This window comes from Lissotriton vulgaris, chromosome 2_1, assembly GCF_964263255.1.
Source record: "Lissotriton vulgaris chromosome 2_1, aLisVul1.2, whole genome shotgun sequence".
NCBI lineage: Eukaryota > Metazoa > Chordata > Amphibia > Caudata > Salamandridae > Lissotriton > Lissotriton vulgaris.
The window spans coordinates 1,556,881,451-1,556,904,180 of NC_141687.1; the positions used below are offsets into that span (position 1 = coordinate 1,556,881,451).

The 22,730-nt window shown below is 48.4% G+C and overlaps 1 protein-coding gene across 2 annotated transcripts in view; it reads right to left on the reverse strand.

Annotated features, from left to right (window-relative positions):
• Window positions 1–7,750: 7,750 nt before the first annotated feature.
• IQCB1 (IQ motif containing B1) overlaps window positions 7,751–22,730 on the reverse strand; it is a 308,848-nt gene continuing 293,868 nt past the window's right edge. For both annotated transcript variants that reach the window (XM_086958877.1, XM_086958879.1), the window contains exon 14: window positions 7,751–8,271. In XM_086958877.1, the coding sequence (XP_086815003.1) occupies window positions 7,976–8,271 (296 nt within the window). In that variant the 3' untranslated portion in view covers window positions 7,751–7,975. The remainder of the gene's footprint in view (window positions 8,272–22,730) is intronic.

Here is a 22,730-nt window from a genome sequence, read left to right on the forward strand (position 1 = left end):
GGCTCCCCTCACTCCTCTCCCCCACTGTCTCCGGCAGCCAGTGGATCCCTGAGCCCCTCTACGGGATAGAGAGGGAGGAGGAGGTGGTGGTGGCTGCGAAGGTGGCGTCTGCCCTGGAGCAGTTCGTGAATAGCGTACGGCAGTTATCTTTTCAAGGTAAAAGAAAAATTTCTTTCCCTACCCTTGTGCGCGACCCTTTCCTGCATTCCTTTCCTTGTGTGCGCGTAGGTGGAAAAGACGAGTCTGCAGATCGGTCCGGCGGTGGCCGGCGCCGTCATTATTGTCCCTAATGGTTATTAATTATTAGACAGTTCTCTGTCAGGAGGACGTGCTGTCCGCCATGTCCTTGGCGTGGGGTGGGATGGGGAGGAAGAGTGCGTGCAGAAGGGTTGAGGGTGCATGGGTGTGAAAGGGCGTGTGTGACAAGTGCGGACGGCTGGGTGCGGTACCGTGTCCGAGGTTTGCAGCAGGGTGGACAACATGGTTGTGATTGTGTCTGCGCAGAGGGTGGAGGTACATTGTGTGTGAAGGTGTGTGTGAGAGAGACAAGACAGGGTGAGGGAGGATTGGATATAAGGGTGTGGGTTTTTGTGACTGAACAGTTGCACTGACATTACAAGTGTGTATGTGTGAGTAGAAATATTTGTGTGTGGCTTTCACATAACGTGTGTGTCATAAAATGACAAGTATCTGGGATGATGCGTGCCAGACGTTCCTGGTTGATTTGCAGCATGATCACTTGGTGGACTAGTGGGGTGAAAGTGTGTCAGGGCTTTTTCCCTAACTCTGCAGGGCCAGGCCTGTTTGTCTGACAGGCCTGGTCCCGGGGGCCTGTCAGGACCGGATCCTTGGTCTGCTAAACCTCGCACCAGTGGTCGGCCAGATCTGGACCCGGCCGGTGGTCGAACAGAACCAGTCCCAGAGGTATTCTTAAATGGGTCTTGCTTAGCTGCCGGACCTGCTCATGGTGGTCTTCCTGGGGCGGCCTTGACGCTTTACTAAATCTGATTGCGGAGCTCTGATTGGCCTGGTCTCATGGATTGCCAAGCTAGTCTTGGGGATCTACCTCGCAAGGCCCTGGTGATCTGCTAGGCTAGGGCAGGCCCTGGTAATAGCTGGTATTGATGCAAGAATCAGCCTCTGGATGCTGCGGCTCCAAGCGAGCTCTTGGTTTGTCTTATGTGTGAGTAGTATCCAGACCTAGGGCTGTGAAGGGTCTGGGTTTCAGTAACTCAATGAAGATAAGCTCTCCTCGTGCACTCAGCATACTAACTCTCCATGCAGAGCACAAAGAGTGGTGCATCTAGGATCAGGACGTGACCTCTCCTCTTCCGTTCTCCTTCGGGCACTTTTTGTAGCCTAATTGTAGCCTACCTAGACAGCGCCGGGGCTACCATTCAGGATTCTAAATGACAGGGCTCCCGTTCAACGGATGGCAGCATTTCAGATTGCTTGACTTCGGGTTTGTTAATTATTCTGTGTGCTTTGCTTGGTGGCCTCTGGTGTCATGGATGTTCAATGTACAGCTGTGTTACAATATTTGTTTCAGCGTGGTGGACACTGATGCTGGTAATGTAGCAATTGTGTTTCTCCGTGTTGCAATGTTTTGATGTTAGGTATGATGATGTTATCAATGACGCACTCAGCCCATACTGGTGAAGTTCCCTCTACCTTGCCCTGTTACAATGTAGTAGAATGCCACTAGCAGAAGGCCCGTGAGGGGAGCCCCCGGAAAGTGAACTGAGCAGCCCTGGGAGGAGGTGGGGACCCAGCTATGGACAACCAGGTGAGTGGACTCCTGGAAAGCGAGGTGGCTGTAAAGGCTCAGCTGAGGGGTGGGACAGTCTGCTGCTGGATGTAAAATAAGCACTCCGTGTGAGCCGGGGTTCTTAGGCTGCTGACAGTCGTGCCTGGGGCAGTTGAAATGGAAGAGGACAAGGGGCTGAGGGGTGTGTCTGTGGCCAGGGTCAAAGTGTTTCATTAAATGACAGCCATGTGCATGGACAGGCGAGACGAAGGAACCATACTAGTCACGCAGGCAAGGATGCTTGTAGGAGCAGGAGGTTGGCAGGCAATACTGTGGGGGCAGCTATTGGCAAAGAAGTAAGTGCTTGCTGGCAAGGGTGTGAAAGCCATGATTACCAGTGTGATTGAACTGTCAAATGGGAAAGAGGGTAGTGAATGGGCAGTGATGTTCATTAACATGTCTCTGCACATGCTGGGACAATGGGGAGCATTGTCTGGGAGTGTGCTGCAAAGTGACAGACTTTTGGGGAGTTCTAGCTAGGAGTGTTCAAGGGACTTGTTTAGGTGTCAACTTATGGACAACCAGACATGGCAAAACTAGCAGTATTTTGCTGTTAAGGATCAGAAAACACTCTTGATACATCTATGGAAAGCCAGATGTCCGGCAGGTAGCCCGATAGAAGGGTGAACTAGTTACATAATACCGATCTCGAGTCTTTACCAATGCAACTTTCGGTTTGGGGACGCCCCTGTGGACTGTCAACTCTAGATTTAGTGAGAGCATGAAGGTCCGTTACGATAAGGGGGCTCTCAGTGTGTGGGGGGCTCTCAGTGTGTGGGGGGGGGGGCTCTCAGTGTGTGGGGGGGGCTCGCAGTGTGTGGTGTGTGGGGGGGCTCTCAGTGTGTGGGGGGGCTCTCAGTGTGTGGGGGGGGCTCGCAGTGTGTGGAGAAGGCTCGCAGTGTGTGGGGGGGCTCGCAGTGTGTGGGGGGGCTCTCTGTAGGTGTTTGTGGGTGTCATTTGCGAAAGATAAAGCTAGTGGCATTGCAAATGACAATGCCATTTATTTATGTTAAAAAAACAAATAAAAATATTGTCAAGAGCATTGCCAATAGCTCAAACTTTAATAAAGGCAAAACCATTGCATTGTAAATGCTTGTTCTACTTTTAGTTAGTCAGTAGTTTAGTTTATGGGGCGACAGGCACAGTGCCAGTTGGGGTTGGGCACAAGCCATGAGCAAGGGTGCAGGGTGGGGTTTGGGAGCCTTTTTCGAGCTCTATGTCCAAGGAGTTGTTTGTGTTCTGTTTGGTTTTGTTAGCGTCAGGTGACAAGGATGTGAATATACTGTTTCCATACCTACACAATGTTGAAAGATAGACGAGGATCAGGGTTAAGTGTGCTTAGCTGGAATTTAAACGGCTTGGGGACAAGATTGAGAGGGATGGTCAGTCAATTTATTCGAAGGCACTCCCCGGATATTGCGCTGCTACAAGAGACACATTTAGTAGGGAACTGTTGTATGGCCTTGCATAAAGGAGGCTATAAATTGGTGGCGCATGCGGGGTACACTTCAGGGTCAAGGAGGGTCGGTATCTTGGTTAAAAATTCCTTTCCCCCGACTGTCCAGGCTACCTGGGTTGACAAGCGCGGCAGGTACATTGGAATATCAGGACAGTGGGAGGGGAGGACGGTCACTTTTGTTTTGTTTATGTTCCGCCACGTCTGCAATCTGACACATTCCATGATTTGGGCTCTATTTTCTTGACTCTGCCCTTGGGCCTCTTAGTGATGGGAGGTGACTTTAATGCAGTAACGGACAGTGAGGTTGATCGGCTGCCCGCTCGGGCGCTGTGGCCGGCATAGGAGTGGTTCCCTGACTTCCTTGAGACGACGGGGTTAGTGGATGGTTGGAGGATGCTCAATCCGAGCGAGATGCACTACACACACGTCTCCTCTCCGCTGCACATCGTAGCCTGTCAAGGATAGATTACGTGCTGGTGCCAGCGGCTCAGGCTTACACTGTCTGGGACGTGCGGCACCTCGGGAGAGGTATCTCGGATGATGCGCCGGTCTGGCTCTGGTTGGAGATAGATTATTTTAATGTAGGCAGGGTTGCCCCCATTGGCGCTTGGCATCTGAAGGACCCCGCCATTAAGAAGGTATTGATTAAGGTCACAGACAGGTATTTTCAGGAAAACAAGGAAACGGTGGACTCAGCTCAGACTCTGTGGGAGGCATATAAAACGGTGGTCCGGGGGGAGGCTTTATCCCGGAGAGTCAAGAATAAGAAGGAACAAATGGCAGACTTGGAAAGGGCGGAAGAGGAAGTGTTGAGATTGGAAAGGGAGGAAGTTCGGGCAGCCACGCCGGAGTGATTGCTCCAATTAAAGCTGAGGCAAGATGAGTTCATAGGCCTCGCCAGGGACAAGGCCAAAGCGCAGAATGAGGAGACACTGAGTAGAGTGTATGAGCATGGAGATAAGGCGGGGAAGTTGATAGCTTGGCTTGAAAAGGGTGAGTGGGCATCACAGCTGGTACCGGAGCTACTGAGGGAGGACGCCTGTAAAATCACAGAACCACAGGCGGTGGCAGAAAGTTTTGCTGAGTACTATAGTGAGGTATATACCTCTGCGGGGAGATATACAGAGACTGAGAATAGTGCAATGATTAGAGACATCCAATTGCCTGAGCTCTCGGAAGAAAATTGGAAATATCTGGACTCGCCGCTAACGGACGACGAAGTGGCACAGGCCATAAGGGGGGTACAGTCAGGGAAGGCCACGGTTCCGAACGGCATTCCCATAGAACTGTATAAGTTGAGCGCCAACCGTCTTGCTCCATTCCTCGCTCTGAGAAGAGCAGGGCGAGGGGACAGCTTCCGTACGATCAACGGGTGGCCAATATTGTAGTCATTTATAAGGTGGGCAAACCCAGCACTAGTTGTTCATCTTATAGGCCCATCTCTCTACTGAATGCCGAGCCTAAGGTTTTGGCGAAGTGATTGGCGACAAGGCTGGTCAAAATTATCACCTCCCTGATACATGCGGATCAGTTCGGTTTTATGCCACGACGAAATACAGCCCTCAACTTGCGCCGACTGCAGGGGGTGCTGGGCAGGTCCCCCATGATTCAGGAGCCGGTGGTATTTGTGTCTTTGGACGCCACTATGGCTTTTGATAGGGTTAAATGGGATTATTTATTTGCGGTATTGGGGAAGATGGGTTTTGGTCCCGAGTTTATTACCTGGGTGCGTCTCCTATACGCGGCCCCTCTAGCCAGAGTTGTTGTGAACAATCGAAAATTCTCTGACTTTCCCCTCGGCAGGGTTGTCCCCTGTCCCCACTCCTTTTCGCTTTGGCCCTGGAGCCGCTTGCGGCTTGGGTTAGGTGGGACCGGTCGATTCATGGCCTGCGCTGGACGTTGGACTGGGAGGACAAAATCTCATTATATGCAGATGATATCTTGCTTTATCTTACCAATCCGAGGGGATCGCTGATATGTTTCCCAGATGTACTTGTGATTTTTAGGAGATACTCGGGCTTCACAATTAATTGGTCAAAGTCGGTTCTTTTTATACTCAGGGGGACCCGCCGGTAGTTCCACATAATTGCCCGATCCGGATTGAACCAGTGGGGTTTAAATACCTCGGCATTTATGTTACGCTTGACCCGAAATTACGATTTGCTAACAATATGGGGCCCCCACTGATTCGACTCAGGGGAGTTGAGGCGTGCTGGAAGGCGCTGCCGCTCTCCCTTTTGGGTAGAGCGGTGCTTTTTAAAATGTTGGCCCTTCCCCTGTTTTTGTACGCACTTCAAAACGTGATGGCGTCGGTTCCAGCCTGCTACTTTAAAGACATCAAGTCCCTGCAGAGGCAGCTTCTGTGGAACGGCAAGCCCAGCCCCGATCGCGTTCACTAAACTCACTCTTCCTTGGTATGACGGAGGGATAGGACTACCGGACCTAGGGAAATACTATTGGGCCTCGCAGTTAGCAGCGGTAAATCAGGCTGTCTACGAGGGCGCTCTATGCCAGGCCTTGTCGCTTCCCCCTAGCGGGACCCACGGCGCATGCTGTTCAAGTGTGCCATGCGGCCAACAGATATCTGAAATGGGAGGGGAGGCTTACACTCGCCACCCCGTTGTGGAGCTCGAAGAAACTGGGCATTTTATGGAAGCCTAAAGGCCCTCATTGGGATCACACAGATGAAAGACGTCTGGGGAGGGGGCACGGTCCATACATTTCAGTCTCTTCAGCACCAATATTACCTACATGACCGGGAGCACTACTGCTACCTTCAGATTAGACATGCGCAACTCGCACACATTACTAAAGATACACTGCTCCCAGATGCCTCCCCCCTTGAAGACCAGGTATTGGACGGTCACCTCCCTGAGAGGACCATCTCTTTAATATACAGGAAGCTCATAAACAACATGGAGGACCCGCTGGCACTTATTAAAGCGCGCTGGAATGAGGATGGGCTGGAATTTTATGACGAGGACTGGCAGGAGGCAGTTTCCTCTCCACGGGTGGTGGCGATACAGATGCGGCTCAGGCTGGTGCAATTAAAGATTTTACACAGGTCATATGTTACGGGCCGAGTCTCATCCAGATGGGTCGTTCGGAGGGGGGGGAGTGCAGGAGGGGATGTGGGGAATTTGGAACGTTTATACATATATTGTGGCACTGTGCAGCGGTGCAGACATATTGGGAGAAGATCCACGATAAGATGAGGGAGGTCCTGGGGGTAGAGATAAGGCCGGAGGCCCGCAGGTGTATACTGAATGTTTGGAAACCCACAGATCTGGATACATATAAAAAGCAGTGGGTAATGCTGGCATGCATGGTAGCGAAGCGTAATATTGCACAGTTGTGGGGAGCAAGTCAGGCACCCCGGGTAGAGAAATGGGTGGAGGATTTGGATTGGTGCATGTTTAGAGAGTGCTCAGTATATGCGGCTAGGGGGTGTCCTGCAAAGTGGGGGAAAGTTTGGGAGAATTGGAATCCCTACAGTGGAGATATCTGTGTACCTCTGATATGCCAAGAAGATGTAGAGGTGCATGAGTCCCCTTGAGCCATTATCACTATTCTGTATCAAATTGTTTAGATGTATGGAAAGTAGTGATGAAACCGGCAAACGTTTAAACTGTCACCTGATGTGTATTTATTGTTGATGTCTCAATAAAAAGATTTTCACAAACAAATACTCGTTTAGTTGGCAATACTTTATTGTAGTTTTCCATCCCAAGATGGCGACACATTGCTTTCAAACCATCAGCCACTTTGGAATCATAAAGTAAAGATAAAGCGTGGCAAAAAGGATTAAACAATGCCCACACTCTTGCATGCACAAAGCACATGCCTTCTTTTTTGATTCATTGTCATTTTGTGTTGAAACAACCCTACCTGCCATCTAGCAATGGTAAAGATTAAGGAAAAAAGCATTCAAAGATGGCTGCCACAGAAGTACTCACAATGGTACCAGTGTGAGAGGAGCTGTCCAGCCCTTGTACAAGGAAATAAAAGTTAAAGTGAACAATAGGACACATTCACTCACCAGCCCTGGCCCAGAAGGCAATTACTTTGACGGTGGATGTGCACGTTGTGTACAAGAAAAATGCCATCACTCACAGTGAGGGGAGCCAGTGGCTGAAGTAGGCTGACTCACTGCCCCATCCTATATGCTGCCACTAGCATAAGCAATATATGAATGAAAATTTAAAACTGACCAGTGGATGAAGACCCTTCACCAAGGCCCGCTTGGTTTGTATATTATATAATACTAAAAACAAAAACAATATCCTGACCAAACTTTAAATGACAGAACTAAAAACATGGTATTATCAGTATAATTTATATTAATATTACCACATGACTTGCTAAAGAGAAATGCTCTTTCCTTTTTCGAAAAATATATAATTGCAAAAAAATTATGCACGGTTGCAAAAACATACTGGTGTATAACTATGCAAATGTTACATTCCAAATAAATGTACCAAAGATCGAATATAAAATATATTTTTATTTTTTTGAGTATTATGCCTATAAAATAAATACAAACAGTATAACCAACGATTTGAGATATTTGGAAATTCAAAATGCCAAAGAGTGATCAGAGTACCATTCCGAGTACAATCTTGTTTATTCTTTGCGCAGATGCCATCTTTTTACGTAGAAGAGTCCAAAAAAGTTCCGGCTTAGTATACAAATAAATTATCTTGGAACAGTCAAGGCACTGGTGCATCCTGGGTTAAATCTCCTGTTTCTGCATTTGCATCAGATAAGTTGGTGAAAAGAGATGGTTTAAATCCAGCTATATATAAACTATTATTTTCTAAGCGGACATCATCTACGACAACATCATCCTCGTCCATGAATTCATCTCCTAGCTTCTTCCACCATGGCCAGCGAGTACACTTTAGCATCAGGTTGTGGCACTGTTTGGCTTTAGTTGCCACAGGCACTGACCTACTTGTATACATTTCGACATCCTTTTCTGTGGACTCCTTAAGGCCTGGGGCATCTAAAAGATAAATAAGTAAAATAAAATATTAAAAGTGGTGCTACAATTTCATATAGGTGAAGTGGGGAGGAAAAAACAATCTGTGTAACTGTAATCCATTGGGAAAAGGTAGAAACATATATATATTCATGGTGGAAACATTCCAGAAGCAAAGTAGTTTCTTGCTACTCTAGCGGACAGGACAGAGAAGGCAAACCACATTTTATGACTCAGGCTCCCTAGATTTCCTTTCAAATAGATTTTTACATATGATTGTGGGGTGTCTTATTGTTATTTCCTGTATTATGTGGGCCTCTCCTGTACTTGCACAATATACCTGTTGTGATGGTTCCCTGGACTGTGTGATGTAACTAAGAATGTGCGTGTGAGAGAGAGAGAATTCAGCCGGCAGTCTGTTTGGAGTGTCAGAAGATAATGGGCTGATAAGTAACAACAGCTCTTCGTGAGGTGCTATTCCTATACCAATCACGGCAATTTACTACAATAAGTCTATCCAAAGCTATAAACACCAATTCTCAGCACACGCTCAATTCAAAAAACAATGTTTTAGTAATGATAACACAGAGAACTTCTTGGTCTTTTAATTTTCTGCGCCCAGCCAAAACGTGTTTCGTCGTGAATGGATTACCTCTCGACTTCTTCAGGGCTGTCTGGCAGACCACATCACCTCTTTGTTACACCAATGTTCCTCTACGCCGGTTTTACTTCCGTCCTGGCTGAAAATGTAATCCTCTGCCACGTGCAATTTATACTAGCAGTAAAGCAAGCCCGCAATCAGGGTGACCCCCGTACCATATTAAAAACCGTGCCTCTTTAAATGCCCCGGTGTTAAAGTATGTTTGTATGCTCCTCCTGTGAGCGAGTATGCTCCTTTTCCAGCCCTCCGTGGTGTGTCGACCAAGAAGTATCCAAAGCTATATAAACGCCTGGACTTTCTCACATCAAGGGATTTGTAAGACTTGCTGAATCCTGTGAACCACTATATATCAGGAGGGCATTCCCCAACTGTCTTTTGTCCGTTCTCAGCTGGGAAGCTAACTCTGGACACTGGGCATTACTCTCTGTGGTAAAATGTCAATTTTGTTTATAGCCATTTTCTCGGATGCTAAGTGCCAGTCGCAGACTGTTTCTGAGTGATTATCTGAGAACAATTCCAAAAAACAGACTTAACAATCTTAAACTCATGTGAAGAACCTTCAAATTCTCTCTTAAAACAGTTTTCCCCATTTCTTTTTCCAAACTCGTTGCCGATGGGAACTAACACATTAAATATTGCTTAGAACAGCTCAGTCCACAGCGAAAGGCTGTAAGTTCGTACACATTCCTTCTTGGCGAATTAGACCTTTAGGACCATGTGTCTGTACAACGTGTCCCCTGCAAGAGAGGAAGGGAAAGTGTGGAGATGGGAATGACCACTGCATAGTATGTGGGTGTGTTTTCCTGGCCTACATGCCCGACAGAGTGTATATCTCATATCTTGGCCCCAAATGTAATCATGACCATGGAGGCCTAGGCCTGTCCCTGACTATGCAAGGTACTGGACCTGTCCTGTGACCTGCAGAGGTGCACCATGCATGCTCTCATAATGGACAGGTGACTACTGTCCATGTCCTGGGTTTAACAAATAAAGCGGTGGTGGCAGCATACCTAGTTTTGAGATGTGACCAGACCTTTTTATCTGTGTCACTGAGAGTGTAGCCCACAGGTTTCTCTAGTGTAAATTTCTGCTGTTAGGTGAATGCCCAGAACCTTGCGCTAACATTCTGTGTATATATTGAGTGCCGTGTAGTGTGAGTGTGATGCATGAGCAGTAGTATGACTCAGTATGTGAGTTTGTCTGAACTACTGAAGCCAGTAGGATCCCTTTCAGAATCCCCTGATTTGGCATGGCACAAGATGAAGGATGACTAAAGGTTCACAAGGCAGTGGAAGTGCACTGCCTGCCTTCCTGTGCCTGGAGGGTGACAATCCAGACACTCAATCGAGGAGGATGGAGACAAGGCTGCCTAAAGAAATTCCATGAAGATTTTGGTTGGCAAAGAGCTACTGATTCGTTCTTCCAGAGCATTGCCTTGTGGTTGATTGTAGGGTGAGGGGTGGACCTGTGGTGCAAATTATTAATGATTCACATGCTGTGCATGATTCCAGCATCTAGTGTTTAGGTCATGAAATATGTTTACAATTATGAGTTAATCAAAAACTGCATTTCTGCTTTAAAACCCACAAAATTCATACACATTAAACATCAAATTTAACAATTTAATAAAAGACTATTATAAAAGAGGTGCCGCTCATTGTGTGTTGCTGTTCCTGAGCCTTATTGCCGTTGGGTGCGAAAGGAGGACGTCGTGGGATTCCTGTAAAATTGCCGCGCTTGCTGCCTTGTGCGCGTGGTGAAAGGGGAGAGTTATCTGACAGCTTTAGACGCCGAGGGACTGCGAGGTCCAGCAGGCTCTCTGCTACACAGCTGCTGCCTCTTCCCTCGGCATTCCCGCCCCCCGCGCGGACACTTGAAAAACTTATCGCGGCCCCCGCTCCGCGGGAGCCGCTCGTTGTGTGCTGCTGTTCCTGAGCCTTATTGCCGTTGGGTGCGAAAGGAGGACGTCGTGGGATTCCTGTAAAATTGCCAGCGCTTGCTGCCTTGTGCGCGTGGTGAAAGGGGAGAGTTATCTGACAGCTTTAGACGCCGAGGGACTGCAAGGTCCAGCAGGCTCTCTGCTACACAGCTGCTGCCTCTTCCCTCGGCGCTCCCGCCCCCCCGCCCGGACACTTGAAAAATTTATCGCGGCCCCCGCTCCGCGGGAGCCGCTCATTGTGTGCTGCTGTTCCGGAGCCTTATTGCCGTTGGGTGCGAAAGGAGGACGTCGTGGGATTCCTGTATAATTGCCAGCGCTTGCTACCTTGTGCGCGTGGTGAAAGGGGAGAGCTATCTGACAGCTTTAGACGCTGAGGGACTGCGAGGTCCAGCAGGCTCTCTGCTACACAGCTGCTGCCTCTTCCCTAGGCACTCCCGCCCCCCCCGCCTGCAGTGATTTAATCTCGCTTCCAATCCCGCGACGCGGGACACAGCCCGGGGCTAAGCCCGGGGCTAAGCCCGGGCAAAGGGCGGGCCCTCTGAGGCCCCCAGAGACCGAGTGAGGCCGGGCAGGGCCTACTTATTTCCATCCTTTGACTGTTATTGCTATTTGGCTCTGCGATGGCTCAAAGTTTGGGCCTATCACTTACTGAGAAGGTCGGGTGCAGTGTCAACGGCCCCCTTGACAACTACTTTACAAAGGTTCTCATTGATCCGGATAGGGAGAAAACTCTGGCAGAGCGTAGGGCAGAGCGTCGTCGCTCTGTCGAAAGCATGAAGAACAAGGCTTCTGCCGATTCCCCGCTTAAAGCCCTTCCCCTTACTCTTGGATGTACTTCTACTAACGAAGATCCTTTATCTTTGGAAAGCTTCCCACTTTTGTTACGTGACTGTACTCCAACACCTTTGGGTCATATTGACCAGCCCGTAAATGATATCCCTCTCTCCAGTTCGCTATTGTTTGATGCTGACTTGACTACCCGGACCCTGCCAAAGGCTAAACCTGCCCAAACTAAATTGAAAAAACCAGTGCAGGCAATGAGTCATGGCCCACCGCCTGCAAAAAGAAGACGGAAGGGCGGGGCTCCCCAAAACCAAAGATTAGTCACTCGGACTTTGGAAAACCCCCTAAACCTATTACCAGAACTGCTCGGGTCCCAGTCGTTGCTAAAGATAATACGCCATTTTTGGCTTCTTCGCCACCACTGGCACCAGCTGCACAAATTGTGAATACTAATGCCCCAATCGACATCCTGGATGACCCCTCCCAAATGGATGGTTCTACTGTCGCCTCACTGGATAACATGGAACACCCAATTAGGTCTTTCATTCTACCCATTATTGAGAGGCTGAGGAGGGTGGAGAAAAAGCTTGAAGCGATTGAAGCTGCAGTTAATAATCACCAGGGACCATCTAAGACAGTGGTGAGTGGGGTTCCAGTGCTTCCAGCCGTGGTGGCTTTGAGCAGCCCGCCAGTTCGAAAGGTACTTCCCAAATCATCAAACCAACGAACCCCAAGCAAAAGAAGGTTCCCTCCCCTAAATTGAATAACAACTCAGTCGCCATACCAGTTAGTGCAGCCGAGACAGGACCTGGAAAACCTTCTGTTGGGATTCCACAGCACACCACAAGGGGGCCTACCAGACATACCAGGTCACCTTCTCGAAGGAGCCCTCAAGTAGAATTGCCCCCGAAGCTGCCCCGTTTGTGGTTGTCCTGTCTGGGGTCCCCACCGTGCCAGCTAATAAGAGGAAGAGGTTTTTCCAGCTTAAAAACAAAATCATGCACTGGCTCGCCCAATTTAGACCACTTGCACACAACATCAAGGGCGATATTGTGCATGTTAGACGACTCCCGTGGTTGGGTAGTAGGGTCAAGGATATTGACGGAGATCTAGTTGTCATAAATTTCAGAGACCCCCGAGCAGTCACTTATATATTAAATTGGCCCCAGGGCGGAGGCAGTAATTCTATCGTCCCGCGCCCCCTGACTTATTTCTACCCTAGATCCCTGGTGTTTCCTCCTACCTACATTGGTGGTCAAATTCCTAACCAGATTGCTCCCCTATTGTCCTACAACACTGGGTATCCGCCACAACCCCCACACCTTCATTACGCTGCAGACCCCTTTGGGTGGAACACGGTACCTCTTAGGTCCAATAGAAATCCTAATAGGAGAATGGAACACCTGAGACCTTTCACACCCCTGGAGACAGCAAACAGGTTTGATGTCTTCTCTGGTATGGATAACTGCGACTGAAGATCACAGCCTGGCCACTGCATGGGTGGTCAAACAAATGTATTGGGTGAGGGTTTGATCAATGGGGAGGTTCAATCTACTGAAACCCTTTCTGAGTCATTTGCCATCACTGTGGCTCCGTTAGCTGATCCCCTTGTGTTGTGTACCGGCAAGCGTACATCCTCTTTGTCTATTCTCTCCTGGGATTTAGCCGGTCTCCAGGGCAAAATAGACCGCCCAGATTGGGGGTCTTTTATTGATACCCAAGATGTTTGTATGTTTCAGGAGACATGGGTGCGGGAGGAGAAATGGCGCTTAGGCTATGCAACCTTTTCAATTCCAGCCAAATGGGAGGGGAGAGGATGGCCCTCGGGGGGTCTTTGCATTTGGGTGGCAGTACATCTGGGTTGCAAGGCCAGGGCCCTTAATACCAACTCACTGGATGTCCAGTGCGTATTGCTGGAATGGCCGAACCATACACAACTCGCCCTGATAAATGTATATTCCAGACCGGTGGGTACAACAAGGCTATCACCCACTTTTGAGGAGCTCTCTGCATTTCTCCCTAAACTACCCAAGGGTGCTGTGATCTTGGTGGGGGAGACTTTAATTGTCAGTTCGAGCCGTTATCTCTGACTATGGAGGGAGCACTTTTGGAGGAGGATGAACAGTGGGGAATACCGCAACTAGTTGGTCCTCCTGCTAAGTCATGGACTCCCCTTGCAACACAAATTCTGGCAATTACCCTCAACAATTCTCTGAGGGCTTGCAATGGCAGATCTAGGAGTGATATCCCTCCAAAGCCTACTTTTAACAAACCTGGGCAAGAGTCCCATTTGGATTACATCTTGGTTCAGACTGTGGACTGGAATAAGGTTCTGGACTTCGAAGTAGTCCAAAGAAGTGACAGCGATCACAATGCGTTGACTCTCTCGCTGGTTCCATTCTGTGGCTTCAAGGATGACCAGCTGGTCGAGGCAGCCCCAGATCATAATCAAATTTTAACTAACGACAGGCGTAGAATCCGTTGGACTAAGCTTTTGGATAATCCTGCCTGCATTTCCGAGTTTTATGCCAGGATACTCCCCACATTAGAATCCGTAGGGACAATTATTAATCAACCCTCTTCAGAAGAACTTTTCCCTAAGTTGGGCACCCTCCATATGGACTTGGTGGATACCCTTGTGGAACTTTTGAATCCAGTTGTGAGGAAAGGGATCCGCAGAGCGCAAAGACCTTCATGGTTTAATTCAGCTTGTGGGAAGGCAAAGGCCAAACTGCTGGCTGCACTGAAGCACCCTAGGGATATAGAGGTAATCAAGATAAGGAGGGCGGAGCTGAAGCAAGCCATCCACCATGCAAAGGTGGATTGGGACCATACCAACTGGGAAAATATGCTGGCCTCCTTGCAGGTTAGAGACACTCGCAAATTTTGGCAGATTGTGAGAACAGGATCTGCAGAGCCGACTCAGGCTGTTGAGGCCAACATAGCGGCTTCGGTGTGGGAAGATCATTTCCGCTGTCTTTACGAAGAGGTCGGCCCGGGTCTGCTCAAGCCCCAAGCCGGTTCTTCGTTTGACCATTTTTTCCCCCCGGGTGGGCCAACCGCCCAATTTTTATCTTTGGAGGGCGTCGAGCGTTTGCAATTTTCCTTAGGGGAGGTCTCTAATGCAATATCTAAACTACCACCAGGAAAAGCCCCGGGATTAGATAAGATCCCGGGCGATTTATTTAAGCACCAACCTAGGGTTTGGGCTCCCTATTTGTTACTAGTGTTTAATGCAATCCTTGCGGGAATGGCGGTCCCTAGCACTTGGCTGGGAGCAGAGATTGTACCTATCTTCAAGAAGGGCACTCCTCTGCTCCCAGCCAACTATAGGCCAATCAGCCTCATTGATGTTTCGCAAAAACTTTTTGCGAGGCTGATTCTTGACCGCCTCCAGGAATGGATGACAGATGATTCAATCTTAAGTACATTCCAGGCGGTGTTCAGGAGTAAGGTGTCAACCACGGACCAACTCTTCCGGCTGGCCCTCCTCTTTTGGAAGACGGTGCGGGTGGAGGGGGGTTCACTATATACTGTCTTTGTCGACCTCCGTGCGGCATTCGATTTGGTCCCGAGAAGCAAGCTTTGGACAGTACTTGCTAAACTTGGCATCCCCCCCCGCTCTCCTAGATATCATCATCCGCTTACACACACATAATTATGCACAGGTATGGTGCGGGAGGATGGGCTGCCTTTCTAAAAGATTTCCAGTTGGCAGAGGGGTAAGGCAGGTCTGTGTTCTTGCACCGACCCTGTTCTGCCTCTTTGTCAACGGGGTAATCGATTTTTTAAACAATGTCACCAACACATATGCACCTAGGCTCGGCGGCAACAGGGTGCCCGCAATCATGTTGGCGGATGACACCCTGCTGCTGTCCCAATCCCCTATGGGGATTCAGCGCATTCTGGAGGGGTTTGAGGCTTTTTGTGGAGAAAATGGTCTCGAAATAAATGCCATGAAAACTAAGTTTATGATCTTTAATCCCCCCAAAAAAACACGACCCAATCCTTCTATAGGCCTGAATAGACTTGAAAGAGTCTTTACGTTCGAGTACTTGGGCGTGACTATTAATGATAAACTGGAATGGGGTGATCACCAGGCTAAGTCACAGCTCAGATTGGCGCAACTAACAGGGGGAATAATTAGGCTAGTAAATTCCAACAGATCATCTACTAGGCCTTTAGCCCCCTCGTTGGAGATTTATAGACTTCAGGCCAGAGGCGCAATCCTCCATGGTAGTGAACTTTGGGAACACGCTTGTTGAAAAGAATTGGTCATCCTAGAAAATAAGTTTCTGAGACAACTCCTAAAGTTGCCGGTAAGCACACCACCACTGCCCCTTAGGCTGGACATGGATTTGAAGCCTTTGGATGAAGTGGTGGGTGTAAAACCTTTAACGTTTTGGAGAAGATTATGGTCCACTCCTGAGTTAGTCAATTATAGACAGGAAATGCAGGAAACTCTTGCTCTTCCTGCTACAGAGAACATTCCGTGGTTTAAATACATAAAAACTGAATTCACCCGGCTGGGCCTTTCGTCCCTGTGGAGCGACCCTGAAGTGGCATGCCAAGGTCTATCCCGTAAACATCTGGTGGCAACCTTCTATGCATGTAACCTGGCATCTCGTATACAGGGTACACGTCCAGATTCTCTGGTTACTACTTTTCTTGGGGTGAAAGATTCTTATAACTTTGAGTCAGTGTTTGATGACATCTTTCCAAATTTGGCCAGGAAGTTATACCTCCAATGGTGGTGTAGCACTCTCCCGCTAAGAGCATTTACAAGTAAATGGAAACAGCAGTCCCTGGAAAACTGCCCTGGTTGCAATTGTAGGCTTGAAGACAAACTGCATCTAGTCTTCTTTTGTCCTGCCTACACTGCGGCCAGAAGGTATTGGGTTATCCCCTTATGTAAAAATCTAGGGTTTCGCAAATGCTCTGAGGCCTTTAGAATTCTTAAAACTGACCTATCAAAAGCAACCGTGTTTGCAATGGCCAAATTTCTAGAAGCAGTATGGCATAAGAGATTGCTCCTAACTCCTAGGGTACCGCATTCTTGAGCCCCTGTTCGTGCTATTTTGTTTTAAAAAATTCTGTGTTATGTTACTATATGTAAGATTCTAGTTTTATTTGATTCATTGTTTTTAATTGGAAATAGTAACATTTTAGATTGTTTTAAGGAATCACCGGTGGCTCATTGGATTTTTATATAGAATAGGTGACGCATTCCTTTCTGTACTTATGTGCTTTGTCAATTTGATGTAATATTGATGTCTGTTTTTGTTTGTATCAATTTTATGTGTATCTTTTATGGCAATCGCCGAAATAAAGATTAATAAAAGTAAAGTAAAAGACTATTCATCAGTCAATATTATAAAACAGAAATGTCATGTTGAAAGTTAAAACATTTGAATTTGAGGTGGCTAAACTTATCACTATATCCAACTGAATCAGACGAGAAAAAGCAGGAGGCTTCCTAGCAACACCCCCTTTTATATGAGGCACTGCTATTTAACTATTGCACCAGGCATCTGATTGCTGCAGGTTTTCAGGTTGTCAGTAAAGAACTATATATTGAAAACTGCATTAAGAGAATCCTAGTTTATTTAACAGCCTATAAGGCTAGAGCAATTGCGAATTATGATATGTATAAAGGCAAGGCCACGTTATTCTTTCTAAAGTATATTGAGGACAAAAAAGGACGCTGGAGCAAGAGACTCAACATGCAGTGGGCAGCTAGCACACGGGCTCAGCACAGCATTTGCTGAATTCCGCTTACAAGTAAATTTAGCTAACAACTGTCTATATTTTTTATGACAATATTTTTGTGATTTTATACAAGATAGACACACCAGACACAAGTGAGAAGGACCAGCAAAAAATCCACAACTTGAGCCCATCAAGTAACAAGTCACATCACCTGCAAGAAGCACAAAGACCACCCATCCCTTAGTCCAGCCAGGGCTCGATCTTCCAGACCCTTTTGCATGCCATCTCTCCCACACCCCCAGGACGCCACTTCAGGTCTAGCCATCATAAGATCATATTTCCTTGTCTAGGAAACAACATGGATTGTTGACTTTCTGGAATATAATGACCCGGTGTTGACTCCATCCAGCCCATATTTCGTAATGCTTGAGTGGGCAACCTCTGGCTTTATAGAAAGGAAGCGCTGCGCTCATACACCAATCCAACCAAACTTCCACTGTTGCAAGGAAGGAGGGTCTAAGCCTTTCCAGGCCCTAGCGATACCCTATTTAGCTACCACAAGACCCAGTCACAACAGGGCCATGCTGTATCTGTCTAACCCCTCTGTAGTATGAAGGAGAACCAACTTGAGATTCCGGGGCGGTACACAACCCAGCACATGTTCCAGGCAGGACGATACCCCTCCACAAAGCCGCAAGCCCTTCACAAAACCAAACCGTGTAAAGAAAATCACCTCAGTCCGATTGACAGCAAGCATTAGGGTGAGGCCACTGATCCCATTTTCAAAAGAAGTTCTCGGGTATATCAGACTCGGTGCAAGTATTCCCACTGTATTAGGCGGAACTGTGAGGCGAATGCCACCTCATGAGGGGAGGTGCAAGCCTTCTCCAATCATCACCAGTCAATTGCCCAAAGTCATCCGCCTAGGTGTGCTGGTCAAAGGAGTGTAGTGTGTTAATCACTAGGGACCTATACATCCAAGAGATTTTGTGATCAGGTAGTTCTTGCAAGAGGATCTTAACCTGATGCAGGCTATAATCCGGGATGTCTGAAAGGCCCTTAATGTAGGGGCTGAGGGCCCCTACATTGCGAACAGCGGAAGAATTGCGAATGGTGTAGGTCAAATTCTTCCAGCAGCTCCAAAAAACGATTTAATTGCGGAACCTGACATCGCATCCACAACTTGGAGATGCTAATAATGTTCCACGGCTTGAAGCCCTCTAAGGTGGTAACCTATTGCAACTGGGTCCCATGCCATAACAGGGTTTCCCTCGTCAAGCATCCTGCCCCCCCAAATACCCTATGGGTCTCCCTCCAAAGCTGGAGTGTTACTTTCGTAGCTGTGGGCAGGTGGGAACCCCTCCATACAGCAGATGCAGGAGGGGGGTCCCTTTCATGAGCCATTACCGCTCGGTGAGGAAAGCCGGGGTCTGCTGTAGAGTTAAAACACCATTCATTTATTATAATGAGATGAGATGCCTGGTACAGGAGAGTATATCTGGAGTTGCAAGGCCTCTCCATTGTATTGGGATTCATGCCGCTTTGGACAATGCAACCCTCGGGACGTGGTGCTGCCACAGAAAGTTCTGTAGCATTTTATTCAATCTCTTGAAGAGTGAGGTCAAGAGCAGAAAGGGGTAATTCGGTAGCTGATATAACAAACGGGGCAAAACAGCCATTTTATATATGGCAGATTGCCCCAAAATGGACGAAGGCAAAGTGAGCTAAAAACTAAAGTCACAAGTCGCCCAGTTTACGTGAGGATTAAGATTGTAGTCTCAAACTCAGGAAGGGCCATCCATCACATACACTCCCAAGTAATGAAAACCCTCTGGGCGAATCCGAATGCCAGCAGCCCAGTGAGGTGCTGATGGGGGCCATGCCAAGGGGTATACCTAGGATTCAGTTTTATTAATGTGTGTTCAGGAAAAAGTCTTGAAAATCCCTAGGATCTGAAGGACCCAGGCTCCGGAGCCAGGGGTTATCCAGGAGAACGAGTACGTCATCACTGTATAGTGCAACCCTGTCCGTGATCCCTGGCGCCCACTCAGGCCACTCACCAGGGTGTCAACCCATAACCATCCCTCAAGGGGCTAGATCGTTTTTGCAAACAGTAACGAGGACAAAGGACATCCCTGCCTTGTCCTGCTGTACAGTGGAAATAGGGCAGACAGCGCACCCACCACCCCCACTCTTGCCTGGAGGTCAGTATATAATAGTCGTATCCAAGAGACGAATTTGGCCCGATATTGAGTTTCTGTAGCAGACAGAATAGGTAGTCTCACTGGATGGAATCAAACGCCTTAGGGAAGTCCACTAGGAGAAATGCATGGGCACCAGGTAACCTATGTGCCAGTGCCAATGTGTTGTGCATGTGGCGTATATTGTGCCGAGTGGCCATCTTAGGCGTAAAATCCAACTGATTGGCCCAAACCAAGGTAGCAATAACAGAGGACAGCCTGTTGGCCATGGCCTTGGTCCATATCTCAACCTCCGTGTTAAGGAGGGAAATGGGACGGTAAGAAGAGCAGTCATCAGATGGTAGCTCCTGTTTGTGAATAAGTACTATTTCAGCCAAATGGACGTCAAGGGAGAGCACGCTCTCCTCCTAGACCCACCTGAACATGCACCAAATAGGGTCTATGAGTAGCCCTTTGCATGACTTAAAGAACTCCAATGGGAGGCCATTAGGACTAGGAGCCTTGCCCGAACGGAGAATAGACAGGGCCTCCCCCAGCTTTTTGCAAGTGATTTCTTTGTCTAAGGAGGCTCATTCCAAATCAGTCAAGGGGCGTGTAGGCAAGTCCCTCACAAAAATTCGGAGGGGCTTCTGGGTCCTTCCACAGCGGTCACGCATACAGGGAGGTGCAGTACGTGGCGAAGCATTGATCAATGTCTCCAGTATGTCTAAATCCCTTCCCATCTGTTATGTAAGAAATAGGTGTGCAATGCCCCGTATGAGTACAGAGCCAGTGCAGAGTTTTACTGGCTTTGTCGCTCCATTGGTAGATGCGACTCTATGCAGTAAGCCAGGCTGTTCGGACCTTGTCCACAAGCAATTAACGGAGTACCTCTTGTTCGTATAAGGAGTTTGTTAGTACACCCCAATGGGAGCCGGAAGCAGCGTAGGCCTCCTTCAGTCTCAGGATGCGAGTTTCCAGTTCAGTCATCTCCTGGTGGCACTTATTGCGCCTTCCCGAGATATGACGGTTAATGTCACCTATAAAGGTGTCCTGCAAGGCCTCCAGAGTGTCACTGGGGACTTGACCATGCTGTTATGTGCATCAATGTAGCGTGTAATGGCTGTATGGACATGTGTCTTGGTCTCAGCATCCTGAATCCACCATACATTCAAGCGCCAACCCAACTGTGAGTGATGATGGCCAAACTGCAATTGTGTTAGCAAAGGGGAATAGACTCAAAGACCTTGTTCTTGTATGTGGGCATCCCTGGGAGGGCGTGGCCGGGAGCACCAACATGACGGCCGCATAATAGCGAGGCTACATCCTGGTCCCAAATGAATCCTGTATTTATACGAGGTTGGGCGATTCTGTGGCTCACCGAAGGGGTGGGAATTCCATAATTGCACAACAGCAGCTGCAAAATCGAAAAAGGAACTCTCCGACGCCGATGGGCTCTGTGCAGAATCCATGAGAGTGAACTGCAGGCTGTAGACCCTGAACCACCGGAGTCTCCGGAGGAGGGAGGCGGCCTCTGAGGGGCCTCGATCGGATTACTTCGGAGCAGCGCTAAACTGAGGCAACCCCCACTGCAAAAAGAAGGAAGGAGAGGCAGAAGCTCGGAGAGTGGTGCGCGGTGGGGGAATAGTGGAGCCTAAGGAAGACAGCAAGATATTCTCGGCCTGACGCACAAGTTACTACTGTTGTAACGATATATCTGTAAGAGACATTAGTTAGTGATAGATTCATTACCTTAGAATATCCCCAGGCGTCAGACTGGATTGGGAAAGTTTTTCGTCAGTAGTACCCCTGAGCGTCGGTAGGTGGCGTCGTGCAGCTCCACGTCCGTCGCTGGCATCGTAAGCACAGAGACTACTTAGGCGCCACCCAAGCGCGCTGACATCAGCTCTGTACACGGCTTTCCGCACCAGGAACGCAGAGCCAAGCAAGAAACTGACCACTGGTGCCATGAAACTAGGGCCCTGAAAGGGATGACTTTAACCCTAGAAATCAGTTTGCAGAATAGGGAGGATGGGTGGGGCGGTACGGAATCTATCACTAACTAATGTCTCTTACAGATATATTGATACACAAGTAGTAACTTGTGCATCTGAAAGAGACACGTTAGTGATATATTCCTTACCTTAGAATAGATACCCCAGCAATACCAACCCCGGTGGTGGGTCTGCGTATAAGATTACACCAGAAAGTCACGGAGAACAGAACGGCCAAAGAAGCCATCTCTCCGGACTTGACTGTCAAGGCATTAATGTTTGGTAAACGTGTGCAGCGAGACCCACATATCTGCCTGACAAATGTCCTGCAAGGGAACGCCGCGTCCCAAGCCAGTAGTGGCTACTGATGCCCTGGTAGAATGGACACGCAGCCCCACAGGAGGCTCCTTCTTAGCCAACGAGTAACAGGCTTTGATGCAGAGAACGACCCACCAACAGATGGTTCGTTTGTGCACGGCCCAACCTTTTTTTGGCACCCACATTGCCAACAAAGATCTGGTCATCCACCCGGAACTGTTGTGTGCGCTTCAGATAGAACGAGAGGGCACATTTTGGGTCCAGACGGTGGAGCCTCTCTTCCTCTTTTGAAGGATGCGGAGGCGGAAAGAAGGTGGGCAAAGTGATGGTCTGCCCGATGTGGAAGGGCGTCACAACCTTTGGCAAGAAAGAAGGACGGGTCCTTAAAACCACCTTGCCCAGATGAACAGAAAGGAAAGGAGGTTTAGAAGAAAGAGCCTGGAGCTCACTCACTCTTCTGGCAGAGGCGATAGCTACCAGGAAAGCCGTGTTTAGAGTGAGAAGACGCAAAGGACAGTTATGAAGGGGCTCAACGGGAGCACACATAAAATAGGTCCAGACAAGATTTAAGTCCCATTGAGGCATTATGAAAGGTACAGGAAGAAAAGTGTATGTAATGCCTTTCAGGAAATGGTTAACAACCGGGGACTTAAAGAGAGAAGGCTGATCTGGAAGCCTTAGAAAGGCGGAGATGGGCGAAAGATAACCTTTGTTAGTGCCCAGAGCAGAGCCCTGAGGGGCCAAGGAAAGTAGGAAAAGAAGGACCTCAGAAAGAGGGGCAGAAAGGGGATCCACAGCCTTTGCTGTGCACCATGCCATAAAGTTGTGCCACCTACAGGCGTATACCGTTTTAGTGGAGGGATGCCTGGCTGCCAGAATGACATCACAGACTTCGGGAG